Source organism: Aptenodytes patagonicus, chromosome Z, assembly GCF_965638725.1.
Source record: "Aptenodytes patagonicus chromosome Z, bAptPat1.pri.cur, whole genome shotgun sequence".
Classification (NCBI taxonomy): domain Eukaryota; kingdom Metazoa; phylum Chordata; class Aves; order Sphenisciformes; family Spheniscidae; genus Aptenodytes; species Aptenodytes patagonicus.
In genome coordinates this window covers 45,958,004-45,974,475 of record NC_134982.1, presented here as the reverse complement: position 1 = coordinate 45,974,475, position 16,472 = coordinate 45,958,004, and the positions used below count along the sequence as shown (strand labels likewise).

The window sequence follows — 16,472 nt, the reverse complement described above, 5'->3', positions numbered from 1 at the left end:
GGGATGTGGCTCTCACCAACATCAGTATGACTTCGTAATGAAACTCTCACGACAGCTGTCCTTTATACTGTTTCAGCCTTCCCCTATGAAATCCTTACTACTGCTCCCCATCAACATACAAGACCTGAGTGGTGTATTTCCTCAAGAAATGAAGGGGTGGTTTTGACCCTTCTCTGAATTGAAGACCCGAAGAGTTGGAAGCCTTTGGTTTCCCTCTGCAGGTGCCATGGAAGTGTTCTTCACCTCACGCACATAGCAGTCTGCTAGCTGAGCACAACCCTGGTGCAGCACAGGGTGAATCCCCCTCCAACCTCCCAGGGGAGCCAGGGGCAGCTGGTAACCTGTGCCCTGACAGTCATCCTCACCTCCAGCTCCAGCCGGGTTAAAATAGTGCAAGACTATGCCTGGGGATCCAACCCTATGAGGAGACAGTACTGATCCAGGCCCGAACAACCACTGTGGCATGGCACAATGGCCCGCAAGGAAACCATAACTTTTCCTTCCTCCACCCTCTGTTCTCTAAAAGTGCCTGCAGCAAATGGTATACTGATGTGATGTACAAACTCACCTGGGGGGAAGGCTAGTACAATGCGCTTAATCTCTCTGCCCACAGGGTTTGACCCACAGAAAGCATTTCCAAACACTCAGTGCTCCCCCCAAAAAGCCTGATGGTCGAAACAAATTTAAACAGATTGTCTTTCCCCGCTTCCAAGGAGCAAAAAGCTCAAGCACTTTGGGTTGTTTATGCTAAGCCTGATTTTATATCTTCCCAGATTTTTCTGGGCCTCTTAGCTCCTAAATAATTTGCTGCAGCAACATCAGCGTTTCAGATACTGGCTGGCCGAAAAGGAGAAGGATGCGTGTTGAGTCAGACGGAGTGATGCTCAGGGCCAGGTGCGAACCACGCAGTTGCCCAGCAACCAGCAGGCACAGGCAGCTGGCGGGGACCACCAGCCATCCTGATCCACCGCGTGCAGGTAAGACTGTGCCTCCTCGCTGCCGAAATCCCCCTGGCACTGCCTTACTCCTCACCAAGTACATATTCCCACTGGGCTCACCGAATCTATTTCACAGAGACAGGTGTGTTGTGGTTTTGCCCACAGGAGTGAAGCTCTCTAAAGCCCTTGCTGTGTGCTGGGAGGAGCTGTCCTCCGCTGCTGGCATCCAGGTCTGCTCCTCTAAGACTAAAAAAAAAAAAAAATCACACATTTTCACTGCCAAACCCTGTGCCCAGCAGTGGGGTCTGGACACAGTCCTCTGGCTAGCTCTCTGCACAGCGGTGAGGTCCCATCCCTTGACCTCCACTGTGACTGGAGGATACCTGTGAGCCACAGTTGGTACCACGGTGAAAGAGAGAAGCACCAGGCAATTAATCCCTCAGTTATATGGGGATCAATCCAATGGCACAGTTTGCCAAAAAATTTGCTCTTTGACAGCAGCCAGAGTCACATCTTCAAGAGCCGATGCAAGAAACATAAAATGGGCATAAATGTGTCCCCAGAGGTAATTCTTCCCACAGCTGCCTGCAAGACCCTTATTAAGGACACTACAAAGAGTGGATTTGGTAAAAAAAAAAAATAGTGTAACAACTGGTCCAGAAAACTGATAGATTTGTCATCTAAATCCATGGAGACATCTCTCCCTTTAAAGGCTGAATGCTATTCCTTGTGAATTACACTGAGAAAGAGCAGCAGAGAGCAAGCACGGCACAGCATTTAACAGCAGAAGTGCTAGGCTCCATTTGGTCAGGACTTTCAAAGGGAGCAAGTGAGTGGAAGGACTTTTATTTTGCTATCAAGCAGTTCCCTAAAGTGATAGAGGAAAGGCAATTTCCACTCTAGCTTCACCAAAATACAATAGAAAATTCATTCAGATCTAGTTTTGTCATCTCCTATCCCTTGCTTTCTCCTGTCTATGATATATCCCTTCAGGGCTTAATTTTTTCTCACCAGTCAACGTGACTGAACAACTCCAAAGTATCAAAAAGCTTGTAACCTTGGCAAACCCCAAAAACCTGTTATTTTTGATGGAGCAAAAAGCACTCTACAAGTCCATCCTCCTTTCATGTTCTCTCACTGCCAGATCCAAAAATCTATTTCTTGTTTCCAAATTCAAAAAGATGATCTAGTAAAATTTCTTTTACTGTATGGTTTGATCCAAAATATACACATGGTTGCCTAATTGTGACTGGTCAGATAAAATTATTTTCTGATCCCTAGGCACAGCCCAAATTCTAAATGTGTATTCCCCCTGCATTTAATGAGATACTTCAAATGCTGAACACCTTGCAGAACAGTACAGATGGAGATGAAAGATTGTTGCCAGGGAGACTTTGCAAACTCTTAGAATGTAGTTTCACTGATACTGTTTTCTAGCATACAGGTTGAGGTCAACAACCAACCTCAGCCCTTCCATTCTGGGGGACAAAAAGGCTTGGTATGGTGAAGCAGGTTTGGTGTCCAAGTTCTGAGATCAAGCTGGAAATCTTACTCCTTGGTAGATTCCCAATGTACCATGTAGCCTGTGCCCTTTAGGACAACCAAACAAATCCCTTTTTATTTTTCCCCCAGAAATGTGAGAACTATTCTGTATACTTGAAACTCCAAGGTTATGGCTGTTTTCATGTAGTTTCCTCCTCTGCACTGTATTTTGGGAGAGTTGACTGGAGCTGTATAATCAAGAATGACTCCTCCAGGTCTGACATATCATGACTTGTGGATTGCCATACAGCCAGTGTTTAACAGCACATGACAATATTATCCAGAAGTTTGTTATAATGTTCCTGGCACCTATATTAATGACAATTACCCACAGACCATTTCAGTGGCTGACTAAAAGAATGGCACAATCCTGAAAAAGAAAGGCCTTCTTTGACTAGCAATTATACACATAACCTATTCACTTAGCTAGTAACAGATTTTTTTTTAGACACATATGTCAGAAGTATTTTTAATGACCTAGACATTATTTTTCACCAATTATATTTTAGAGAGATCATAAAAGATTTTGCCCCTTTGTGACACAGTCTGTTTCCCCCCTTTTCCTTAGGAAATTCAGCTCTTATTTTATAATCCACAGCAAGATCAAATATCGCATTCTCTTAACGATCCATTAGCCTTGTGAACCCTTCCACATCTATCAGAGCAGTTACACTGGGCTACAGAATAGGCAAACACGATCATTACAAATAAAATAGCATTAGCTGCAACCATGAATTAATAATGGAAACCCTAGATTCTTTTACCTTCACTGCCACCAAGATCTTGTCCTGCTCAGGACAGAGGTTATAGCATTCCGCCAGAAAGACTTTCCCAAAGGCTCCTTCTCCCAGTTCTCTTTTGAGAACGATATTGTGGCGCTTGATGTGCTGCACAACTGTGAAGAGAAGACAAAACGGAGGTCAGAAGTGAGCTGCAAGGCCAGGATGGGACGGGGTCCATGCTTACAGCCACACGGAGACAGGGTTGCCTGTAGAGTGGGGGTGCATGTCGTAGAAGGAATCAAAGTGCCCATGTGTCATTCATTAGTGCTTTGTCCATAAAGATCGAGTTAATATATTTATATTCGGAGAGTAGTGCATTTGCTGGATAAAAACACATGGAATTAAGAGTCACCTGGGAAAAGGCCATTTATCATCGTGTTAGGATGACTGCTGCAGAGCATACGTAACACCAATGCTGCTTTTTTAAAACATGAAGACAAAGAATCAGAAAACAAACCAAACTTTTCTCACACCATTTCTATTTTTGTACCTCTAACAATAGCTGAACTCTCTCATCCAAAGCCAAAAAGTTTTAAAATTAACCTAATCCGAGAAAACAAAATGTGCCCTCTTTCAACTAAATCCAACTTACTCCCTGGTTCTCTTATCACTTGCTCAACTGCTTTCCCTCTCTGTGCTATACTACAGTTGCAATAAGATAGAAATTTTGTTCTTGCAAACATGATTTACAGTATTGCTCTGAAGTAAAAGAAATAAAAGATGGACAAAGGTTTTAGTCAGCAGAGTGGACAAAGCCTTAGTTGAATTGCTGCCTAGAATCAATTGATTCAGATATTAAAGTCCTTGAGCATTTTTGTTCAACTCATTTTACATTTTCCTTTCAGCACAAGCTTCCATTAAAAGATTTAATATTTAAAAGACTGTACCAAATTTTGTAGAATACATTATCAATTTGCAATGTTCAAGCTAAATAAAGCAGCTGTAAGGGCAGTTTAACTGGCCAACTCAACTGGGTTGACAGCTTGTGTTGCTGAAATTGTACAAAACAGTCAGCATCTACTGATGAATTTAATTCAGTGCATTTAGCTGCTTTTGCAAACACTGAAATTTAACCCTGCCTGGACAAAGCCTATTTGCAACTTAAATCCTAAACACAGTGAAGTAAATAGCGGTGCACAGGCATCACGCCGGCTTCTGCAAAGGCATGAATCTTACCTCAGCTGCTTAACTGCAGGGATCAGGACTGAACCCTGCCAATAATTTAGGATATATTCAGATGCAGACCAATCCCTGCCTCCATACGTGGCCACAGGCCTGTTCTAAACCGGGTGACCACTTACGCAGAAACCACCTTGCCTCCATTACTAAAAGATGGAAGACGGAGTGCTGCCTGTAACAGCAGTGGGGAGAAATGGCACAGCCTGTCCCCATTGGTGTCACCAGCATTTGGAGAAAGGGCTCATGGTCTACGAGAGAAAACTATGTGTCTGCCACACCCTGAGCCTATGGTGACATAACCCGAGTGCACTGCGTATAAATGCACTTCGTATCCATGTGTGTGCATGCAAGGGGAGCCCAGTGCTGGAGCAAGCCAGGAGAGCGAGAGATGTCCCCAGGCGCCTCCATCATGAGTCTGCAGCACACCTGAGGAGCGGACTTCCACCAGACCCAGCTGGCACCCGCCAGAAACCCCCAGGCCAGCATGCAAGCAGGCCTGCCATGCCCTGGGAGCGGAGTGAGGAAAGCCAGCTTCTCCCTGTGCCACACCAGATCCACCAGGGTTTTCTCCTGTCCCTGCAGCTGGCGGCTGCATGGGGGGGGCATTGCCCACCCCCTCCTCCAACACCAGGTCTCCCGGCAGACGCCACACGTCCCATTAATAGCCAAGTACACATGAAATGAGACTGCAAGGTACCACTCGTCAAACTCTGGTCTAGCGTAAGATTAAGTTTTATCGCGGTGATGCATTTATATGGGCACACTTTGTTTGGTCAGCTCCCCTGCAGTCAGTAGGAATTTGCTTTTTATTTGCATTTCCTCCTTAGCACTGGCTTTTCAAATAAAGTACAAAATGCAGTCAGCACGAGACAGGCCTGAACCAAAACACACCTTTTCCCCACGAACGCAAGTTAACTGGCATCCCTTGCCTCTGCTAATACTGGTCACAAGGCAGACATGTGGGGAGGACCACTGCCCTGGCACGCCACCTGAGCATGGGAGCGTGGCACACCTCGTAACCTGTGCTTTAAAAAATGCTTACTAATAAATAAGTAAGCCTACCCTACCCCCTGCCAAACCTGCCATTCAACCCTGCCTCTTGGAGAATTCTTCTCTTTCCCTCTGCTTGACCAGTATCACCAGGAGGATGCCTCTCTTCCTTTCCTAGAGAGAGAAGTTCAGCTCCACGTTACCAGTGTCACCATCTTAAAATGTCGACAGAGCCCATAGACAGGGAGTAGGGCTGAGATCCTGTCCTACTGGCGTCAGCAGCAAAACTCCAGCAGAGGCAGTTTTTCACTTGGTTCTCTCCACAGCTGTCCAAGACCTGGTGATGAACACAGTCAACTTCCTGAATTTTGTGTGGGTCCTCTCCATTTTGAACCCAGCACAGCCCCAATGTTGGCCCTAGCAGTACGAAGGTTTCTGTGAAGTTCCTGGAGGACTTCACATACAATAGAGTAAAAATAAATAAGAAAAATATCAAATACTTCTCTGTAGTACACTTACAGCTGCTGCTAAATGCTCTTATATAAACCACGTATTTGAATAAACAACCTATCCCATAAACCAAACTGTCAAAACTGAAACACAGCAAGCTGCAGAAGAGATCTGCGCAGAATATATTTGCAACTTGTCACGCTCTATCCATCCCTGCTACCTTTCTGAGCTGCACCGAGTTACTAAACAAATAAAAAATGACAGTAAATGTGACTAAATGGGAAGAGATTAAATATAAGAACAATGTAAGTAAATCAAACACATATGATGTGACGGAAATATGAGCTAAGGAAAAAATCCGTTTAGCACACTCAGGGCCCCAGCCATAATGACACCATCTTCAGTGGGAGGAGATTTCATCAGGAGATACACTGAAAAATTCAGGTCAAAATCTGCTTTCAGTTAATATCAGGATAAAGCCAATTATCTCTGTTGAAGTCCGAGAGATTATCCTGGATTTACATTGAAGAAACAAAGCAGAATTTGGCCAAAGAGGTGGCATAACTGAATTACCAAAGAAGTGGTCTCATAACATTGTCTCACAGGCAAAGATCCACAAACATTCAAAGGGCAGCTATGTATTTTCCTCCTTTTGACTCTAAATGGTGATTGCCTTTGAGCTGCCATTTGTACTTTTAAGAGCACATCATCCCTAGTTTAAAAGATCTTGTCTGATTACTGTAAAAAATGTTACATTAAGCTAAAAGCTAAGTCGAGTTGAAATACTTAAGAGAAAAATGAAACATAAAATATGAAGTGAGACCAAGCAAATTAAACAAGGGTAAATGCTGGAAAGAGGCTGTGGTGTTAAATAATAATCACACAGCCATGCCCATAGAGGCAGGGGGCTCTCACGGATGACTGCAGGGAACCAGCTGGCAACAGGGAGCACAACGGCAGAAAAGGGCTCTCTTCACATCTCAAGATGTGAGACAGAGACATCCCACCAACAGAGCTGGACCTGTAGGTATTTCACTCACTAACAAACAGCACTTTGCACTGGAAATGACGCATAAAAGCCTTATCCTGCAAACACTATCTGGAGGCATAAGATTGCACTCCCCAGGTAACCTACCTTTGATGGTATGGCTGAACAGAGAGTGTCACACCACGTTCTGGAGTGTATCCCAGCAAAACAGGCAACTCGGGATCACCTCACCACATTGAATTCACTGAGTTGGATGTGACTGATTCCAGCCACCAACAGCAGGACACTCAGCAGTATAAATTATTAAAATGTTTCTGTATGTAATTAAAAAGTGAAATGCTGTGACAGAGTGAAAGTGTTTTCCCCTTGGTCACAAACAATAGGTCTGAACATTTTACCACCATATGTGACCATTACACCACCTAAGCTGACCTTCTACATAGCACGGAGCATAGTATTGAGTTAAATGACTTGTGCTTGGCAGGACACTGCCTCCAGAAAGTGGCTGTGCCAGTCTTGATTTGAAATCGGAACTATTCACTTGCCTTAATGTGTCATCATTTTCACTGCTAATAAAAATGCATGCCTTTTTCTTTGTCTCTTAATTTTTAGCTTGTCTGGCTTGCATCTCCCTCCCTTGGGTTTTAGGAGACTTTCTCTGCTAGCTTGAGCAGCCTTTTAAGGTCTGGTATTAAATATTCATAATCAACACTCTTCTTGCTCTTCTTGGTAAGGCGAAGAGATGGAAGCCTGTCCCAGGAAAACATTTTCTCCAGTTCACCAGTCATTTTCATGGCTCTTCAACAACCTTTTAAAAGAAGTTGTTTCCAGTTGTTTTTCCCAACTGGAAGCCACATTCTTGTATCACTGTCTACAAGGTTGTGATAAAAACATAAAATCAGCTCCCTATATCTCTGCACGTCCAAAGATCACACTAGTCCTTTTAAGGCTGGGTTTCCTAAAGAGCATGACATTTACATAGTTATGTGGTATGTATGAGTGTGTCTCATCTTGAACACCTCACCCAATTACAATATCACAAGTGCTGTAAGTTTCAGATGCGTTCCCATATGCCTTATGAGAACAGCAGAACAGAGGAGAGATCTGTCCTTATGGAGAGGCTGCAACACGGACTCACTGCTTGATGGACAGTAAGAGCCACAGCAGACAGGCTCCATCATCACTGCTTACTGAACTCCCAACACTAGAAGATCCTGACGTGTTGCATGCTCACTTAAATCATCTGCTGAGTCTGCTTTCTAGAATACTGTTCAAGATTTTGCTAGAGGTACATATGTGGAACAGTCCTGGTGAAATGTGTTGTGCCAGGACACTGAGAAGAAAATGAGGACCTTCAAGATGCCAAGTAACCAGGCAAGGTAATATTAAAAACCTATTTACAGTTGCATAAGAAAAAAGCAGCCACAGAAGACTCAGCTTCTGATGTGACATGCAGTGCCACAGAAGGACATGTTGCAAGTTTCTTCATTTCTTCTCCTATAATTTCTCTTGCAATTGTGAAGACTCAACTATTTCTAAGATCTTGCTAGAAAAACAGGTATAAATGGCTGAGTGATTGTTCAGATAGTAACCAAATTTGTACAGCATTTGTCATTCACATAAAAGGAGCGGTGGAATTTCAGAGAGAATCCCTTAGCAGGAGGATACAAAATCACTACAAACAGCAGACAGCAAGTCTAGTCTGATGGCCATCAGGTTCTGCAGTAGCAGCATCTCTACATTCTCAATGCTATTGCCAGAGTAGAAATTTTGGCACATTGAGATATCTACTCTCTAACATGGCAATAAAAGCCAACAACAACCACTGTTTTTTTTTTTTTAACCTTTTAACCTGTAAGCGTTGCCTGGATGCAGAAATAGGTCAGCTCACTTCTGAGAGTATATTTCTGATTAGTTGATGTATTTATCCCATATGACACTCATTACTTATTATTCTCTATATATTTTTGTGTAGTGCTATTGTTGTTTAATTTTTACCATACAGCAGCAACAAATTCTCATGCAAGACCAGTGCCCAGCTGTTGTAGGCACAAACAAACAAGCAGCATGTTTTCATATATATAGTCAACATCTGAGATTCAACTCACACCTCTTTAACGGAAGGAAAATAAGACGACAGAAAACCCACTCCTCATGTACTCTGCTCTAAATGAAAGGTGCTGGTACAGGATATAGAAAACTGAGTATGGAGGATCCACGGAAGAACTAGGTCAGAAAGGCACTTGGGCCTTGTCATGTTACCTGTACAAGTATGGCTTCTGAATCACTTTGAATTTTGTTCTGTTTCTTTGAAAAAAGAACAGTTTAATTCAACAGTTGTAAAACAGTTATCCCTGAGTGGCCATCAGTGATTTGCCAGATTTTTCACAGGCATCAGACCCCAAGTGGGCCTTGAGGAGATATTTAATGGGCAAGCTGAATAGGCAGTGGTCTTCCTGGAAGAACTGGAGACATTTATGAAAGGCAAACGTGTGAGCACTCACAGGAATGGCATAATTCCCAGGGATTTCCTAGCTGTCAAGAGCTACATCTGATGTTAAATCAAATAAATCTGTGATTGCTGCAGCTTAACCTTTCAGTTGCTTCGTTTACAACTTAAATCCTCACAGAATCTATACTTTAAACCCCAGAGTTTCTATTGTCTTGGCTGAGAATTAGGCTTCCCTTTGTGAACTAGTGCTGCAGCTCCTGGGAGGGAGCCCCATCCTCCCCCACCTGCCTGCAGCAGCAGGGGCACCACTGCTCTTGCCCACTGTAAACTCATTTTGCTGTAGCTGGCGTGGTTCTTCTCTGGCTGAAACGCAAGTGTTTGCTCTCCTTTGGGGTTAATATTTGATTTCTGGTGAGGTGTTTTATCTTACTCTTTTGTTACGGTAATTGATTTGTTTTAGTTGGCCAAGATCCTCTCAGTTTGGCTACAGATAGGCATATTGCCATACTTGATTAGATCCTTATAATCAAATAAGAACTACTTAATAATAAATTCTAATAGCAATGTTGTAATTGTTTTAAATGCATGAGCCTTATGAACTAAATTCACCCTTCAGAAAAACAAGAATAATAAAGTTGACAGTTTTTCCAGGCATGAATTTACCCTTGCATACAAAACCTAAGGTACACAAGGCCCTCAAGCCTTAGCAACCTGAAACAATCTTTTATTTCAATTATAAATACGTGTTAAAAATGGATTTGATCTGTTACATGCTGAAACAATTGGGTTATATCAAAATAACTGAAAGCTAAATTTGGTGCTCTATGTTCAGAATAAATAGCAGATACTAATCGTGCTGTGTTTCTCTTTCTATGCTGCTTCCAACCTACTAACAGCTTTTCAGCACAGTGTGGTAAATCAGCTTTAAGCAGAAAGCTGTGCTGGAATTTTGACCAAACATTGCCTTTGCAGATGTGTATACACTTAATTTGTAAATGCCAATCTCAATGCACTTCTTCCAAAAGATTAATGATTGTAAAACTTAAAGGCTATTGTGTGCAAGCTGCTGTGTAAAACCTCTGCTAGTATTATTTTATTGTGGCATATCTGGTCCGTCTTCCATGTTTAAGCTAACTGGAGACAATTATCTCACCACCACCACCCTTCTCTTAGCTCAGACCAGGAAATCCTTTCCCTCAGCATGATACTGATCTTTAGGGATCTTCTGTGCTGCAGAAAGAGGGGCACTCAGGAAAGGATGGGCAAGTACCATGTAGTGTATCTCATATAATAGACCCTTGCAGGGGAGAAGGGCTAATAAACATACTGTCCTCCAAGTATTAACTCTTTTCTATCTCTGTTTTCAGAAACAGGCATGGTCTGAAAACCATCCCAGGATGCCAGTCTGAGAAGCAGGACCATCATACATTCAGAGACTGAGCCATATTCAAGCTTGGCCTAAGTGGGGTATAAAGGCGAAATTCAAAGGAGATTGCCCTATTTTTGATGTAGGTTTCTCTGCTTTGCTTTTTCTCTTCTCATTTTAAAAGGCAAAGGAAATAATTTCGTACCTCGATATAAGGGAGGACAGAAGGGTTTTACTGGTGGCCTTTCAAAAGGAAATATGAAAAGTAAATGGAGCTTTCAAGCCTGTGAAGGAATAAACCATGTGCTTAGCTCATAGTCCCAAATTCTATCCCCTTATATAAAAGTTAAGCACATACTTAATCTTTACCTTTTGCTGAACTATTTTACTAAAAGATAGCATAGCATCTGATCTGCCATGTTAGATGGGTAGGTCTGCCCTGTTGCAGCTAATTGTGCATGGAAAGAAAAGGGAACAATAGAGAAAACATCGTAGGAGCATGACAGAACCCAGTCTTTTATAATATCACTTTTAAGCATAGTATTTACCCTTTTCCTAATAATTTTTGTCCTGCTTCAGAGCACCTTTCACAGTCCTAACAGACTACAGCACTCTGTGTGGCTTTCCCTGAGGAAAGCTGAATCTTATGCATGCCCATGTTTTGCTTTCTTTGGGCCAACTGAGGTAAACTCCTCCCCTAGAGGAAGGTTCAGTCTCTGCTTCCTTAACTGCACACAGTTAAGGCTTTGCCACTTGCTCTTATGATTCTGTGTGTACTCCCCCCCCTTTCCTGGGTTTTGCCATAAGTGGCCTTTAAACACAGAGAAAAGTTACAGGTTTGGTTATCACTGAGGAGAACCCACAAAAGACACAAAGACATTGGGCATTGCAAACAAACAAAAGATGAAACCTTCCTCACCCTTTGATCAGATCCCTGTATTATTTATAGAGAAACAAAATCAGCAGGAAGGAGAGAAAACAAGTCTTGAGTCTTCCTATACATTGAAAAGGAAAGAACCTCAGTTTGTTCTCTGTCCTTGGGGGATGCAGAATGGGTTAGCACTAATCGTTATACTGCCCCAAAGCCCCAGGCGACAGGAGAGATGAGAAAAACCATCATAAAAGGTGAACGGACCTGGAAAAGAGGCTATCCCCTTTTACAGACGTGCTGTCATTCAGCATTTCTGCATCGTTCCATGGTGAGGCATTTGTTGCTCTGCTTTTGTTTCACTGACAGGCTGACACACCTTTTTGCTAGGGCATGCCATCTACAGAGGCTTATGTCCCCATAAGGCATTTCCCCCTTGGCCCCCGTTACAGCTTCAGAATCCCAGTGCTTATGGGTAACAAAGGCAGTTGTAACTGGCAGCATATGCATCCAAGGTACACCCAGAAAATTCATCTTCACTGCTGGGCTGTGCCAGATACCTCTACTGCAGCCACAAAGCAGTCAAAAGATCATTACATTGTACTAGCTTCAAACAAAAGCCCTACAAGTTCTCACTCATAGGTCATCCAAATGAAGTCACAAAGGGTTTGCAAGACTGAACGTGCTAAGGGTTTTTCAGGATCAGATCCTCAACAACTGTAAAGAAAAGATGCCTTTTCCTTTGTCTTGTTGCACATGCACTGGAAAAAATTCTTCCTCTGTTTCCATATGAACGTATCACATGCTTCATTTTTCAAGCTTAAAAAGATCTGCTTATCGTAGACCACACATCACCTCCTCTGCTGACCTGGTTCTTCCATCCTGCATCCTCCTAAGGACTAAGACCTTAAAGTATATGTTTGTTGTATGGTAACAACCCAAATTATTCCATGTGTAAAGGTCATGAGGTTTCTACAACCTGGGTGACTTCTCATCATTCTCCAGGGTCTGACAGCCTCCCCAAATCCTAGGGAAGGACGCGAATGAGACTGTGTCATGCTCCTTGCATTGAGCTTTGCTTAAGCAAACAGTGGTGCTCCTACTTGGAACTGCTCTCTAAATTACACTAAAGTATAGCCCAGCAGGATTTGCGGACACTTCAAAGCCTTTTTTAATAGCAGCAGGATAGATGCCTATTCTAATTGTCCTGGTAGAAAACCCAACCTGCCCCATGGATACAGTGAGAAAAGAAAAGCTGTGGCTTGACAATGGGAACAGCAGGACTTTCCCAGATCATTTCTCTTGCAAAAAATGTCATGTATTTTCTCTTCTCCCCTCTTAGATCTGCATGTTATTTTCATGTAACATAAAAACTAACATCTAGCTAACAGATCTAGCAGAGAATATGAGAAATCTCCTTCCACTCACTTGAGCTCTGGACTGTGTTATCTGTCAGTTGATATTATGTTTCTCTACATTTCAGACAAGTAAGGAGGAGTCCTCCTTTGTTAAAACAAGTTTGGTGAGGGAGCAAAAGTCCCAACTATGTACAGCCCTTTGCAACAGGTCTGCACAACATACAGCCCAGGGCCACTTGCCCTTTAGTGGATCAGAGGCAATGCCATGCTCTGTATGCCCCCATGGCTGCGGACAGCTAGGCACCAGTCTCTCAGTCAGCATGTAGCCCGTCTGTCCAGCCAGCAAGCCAAACGGAGGCAGGCTTAAAGTAGGAGCAGAGCGTGCCTCAGTTCCACTACAGGCAACAAACCAACAGGTCTGTTTCTCAGCAAAGTTCCCTTCAGACATCTGTTTAAATAAGAGCTTCGTAAATTTTCACTAACACGTATAAATCCCGTCCCACATATCAATAAAACTTTATTTTAGAGAAAGAGAATGAACACAGATACATTAATCAAAAGTTAACTATATGATATGTCAGCAGCTAATGAAAAACAAAGACCTGTACTCCTTTAGGGTAACAACAGCTTCCCACAGGGTCCACTGTGATAATGAACTGTCAGAGCCCCAGTACCAACAGTGACAACACAACCAACCAACCACTAAATGGGATCTTTTAAAGCTGTGGCCCATGACGAGGCTGAGGACAAGTTCAGTCTCTGCCAATATGCTTTCAGCACCTAAAAGCATCTTGGTTTTGAGTTGATAATTACAGTGTGCTGAGCCAAGCAGCTGTCACTAAGGAACAGGAGCTGCCCAAATGAAGCAAAATGCATGGAAGTTTACTGCTGATTTATCACAAAATAATGGACCCAGTTACAGCCTTTTGAGGCATGGAAGTGAAAGACAGAAAAAGGGAGAAAAAAAAAGAGGAAAGGGAGGAAGAAAGAGCTTTGAACATTTTGTTCCAGCCAGTTTCTAAGAAAGAGGAAAACACCAGGCATGATTCAATCGAAGGATGCCCTCCCACAGCCCCGCTGTTGCTGGAGAAGTGGCCACTGGGCAGGTACCCGAGACACGTATTTCCCAAAGCACACAGACTCAGTCTTTGCCGAGACGTGAACTCTCACTGATGGCAGCACACACACATAGCAGGGCAAACAAGAAGAAGAATGGCAGAAATGGCTGAATGAACTTTATTCAGGATCTGACATACGATGTCAGTATAATGAACATGACCTAAAGAAGAGTGTTACACTCATAAGCTGACTGAGTTGGCAGCTCTGACCAATTAGTACCAGTTAATTTTATGGTGATAGGTAGTACACACGTATGATATTCTATAAAAGCTTAATAGATGTCACCATAAATCACAGTCACCTTTCTCCCCTGCACTCTATATTTGGAAAGTACTTACAGTTGAATCTTCTGTAATACTTGTTGTAGACTGAAATGAATGCAAAAGTAATTCTGGCAGTCTCTGCAAGAAACCAGAAATGCATGGACCAGAAAAGTTCTCTTCTCAGCTAGCGTCTATATGACTGATGCTTTTAAAAAACAAAACTGTATTGTTCCAACTACTGTACACCATGACATTTACAGCAACTGTAGTCTGCACAGAACAAAGATAGGCAAAATGTAGGTTTTTTCTCCCATTCCTTCTGAAGTTCAAGTTCTCTCCCAGAGCAATAAATACCAGCTGCCTACATATTCACGTACTTGGAAAACATTTTGAGCAGCAGTAACCAACACAAATGACTGCTACATTTGTTGAACTGTAATAGCAGAATACCCCACGTGCTTATCAGTAAAGGAAATATTAAAAATTACCATCATTTTTATTGTTACTAGTGAAACAGCTGGATTTTTGCCTCAAGTTGCTCAGAACTGGCACTTGCAGCTAAGGAAACGGGTGTTGTCCATTGATAATGCATGCTGTCTACACTTAAGTAAAACACTGAGGTACACAAACTGTTTTGTTAGCCCTACAGACAAGATGTCACCAAGGTACATTAACAGTCCACTTTACAAGCAGTGTTGATTAACTGCTGCCTCCTGCAAGACCACCCCCAGCAGGAGGGCAAGTACAGACCTGCTTTTAGGAGGGACTGGACTGAAGCCTGTTACAGAGCTGGAGGGATACTTTGCCTTTTGGTAGTCCAACATCCACAAAATGATCCTCAAGTGATTTCCAGGACTCTGTGTTTCTAGCCTGCCCTTCTTGTCAGAATTTTAAGGAGAAGAGGAAGGGTCAGAAGCTAACATCATTATTTATAAACCAATTTCAAGATTTATTGGGTAGTTTTTCCAGTGTTTTCCCATGTACAACTCTCAACTAACTTACAGGCTAGTGTGTTGCTTTCACCATTGCTTCTGTCACATTTATTCTTCCCTTGTTGTAACATTTTCTTCAATAGGAGAATGGTAATTCAGCCACATGTTCCAAGAATATAACAGGCTCTAACTGCAAAAATAACCATTACTGATTTGCATTTTTCCTTACAGAGAAACTACAGAGAGGCAACATTGTTTGCTTCTGAAACCTAGACACACACACACACAGAGATGAAAAGGTATTTGTCATCAGCACTTTGGCAAACAACTCTTACGAGGCTTCTGCTGAGTGAATCGCTTTATCATTGTTTCCCCCACCTAGAAAATAAGGCCAGAAATGCTTACCTAGCTGTTTCAAAAAAACCCTAGTGGGTTTTTTTAAGATATTAATTACTTTCTATTTGGACAGTGTCACAAAGCTATAAAGTGTAAGTTTTGTATTCATCGAAGTTCTTATCTGGTATATTTTGAAAACAATGGCCCAAACTCCTCGCTGCCACCACTTTCTTAATTTCAAAATCTTAAGTGGAAACTCTTCAGATATGGATTTGGCTGCAATGAATACTTTCTTTTATTTTTACAGATTCTGGCCTCCTTAAAGTTTAAGTGCATTATAACACAGTCAAAAATAAAAGCAACTGGAAAGAAAAAAATACATTCAGAAAAAACATTTTACAACACTTTCTTTTCCATTGCCTTCAGTGTTATCTTGTATGCCATGAAACTAATCCTGCTCTCACTCACAAAATGTAAACTGGGAAACTCAGTGGAGTCCTTCTAGTTTAACAGTCACAAAGAGAAGCTGCTGAAGAAAGCAATTAAGAAAGCTACAGCATCCCCCAATTTAAGACAAAAAAAAACCCCAACTTGCCCTGAACAAAAGAAAATGTGAGGTCTGCTGCTTAGTTAAGTGCCCTAATTCTTTGCTTATTCCAGTCTGTATGTTGTTAGTTTACAGTCTTTTATGTACCATCCTGCATAAAAATAAACAGGCCCTCAGGGATTAACATACCACAACCAGCACTTCAGAACTACTTGCTGTGGCTCCCTTTCCACACCTTCATAAATGTAAACAAATAAAGATTTCTGAATGGGAGCTACTGGAATCATTTTCCTTCATATTGTGCCAAGCAGGCATCAGAAATGCCAGTTGTTGTGAAAATTGGGGAAAATGGTAAATTGCAT

General features: G+C 42.3%; 1 protein-coding gene across 2 annotated transcripts in view; it reads right to left on the bottom strand.

The window, feature by feature from the left end:
* The window catches only part of NTRK2 (neurotrophic receptor tyrosine kinase 2), a 204,989-nt gene that overhangs the window by 47,254 nt on the left and 141,263 nt on the right, over window positions 1–16,472 (bottom strand). For both annotated transcript variants that reach the window (XM_076362357.1, XM_076362358.1), the window contains one exon: window positions 3,245–3,375. In XM_076362357.1, coding sequence (XP_076218472.1) covers window positions 3,245–3,375 — 131 coding nt within the window. The remainder of the gene's footprint in view (window positions 1–3,244; window positions 3,376–16,472) is intronic.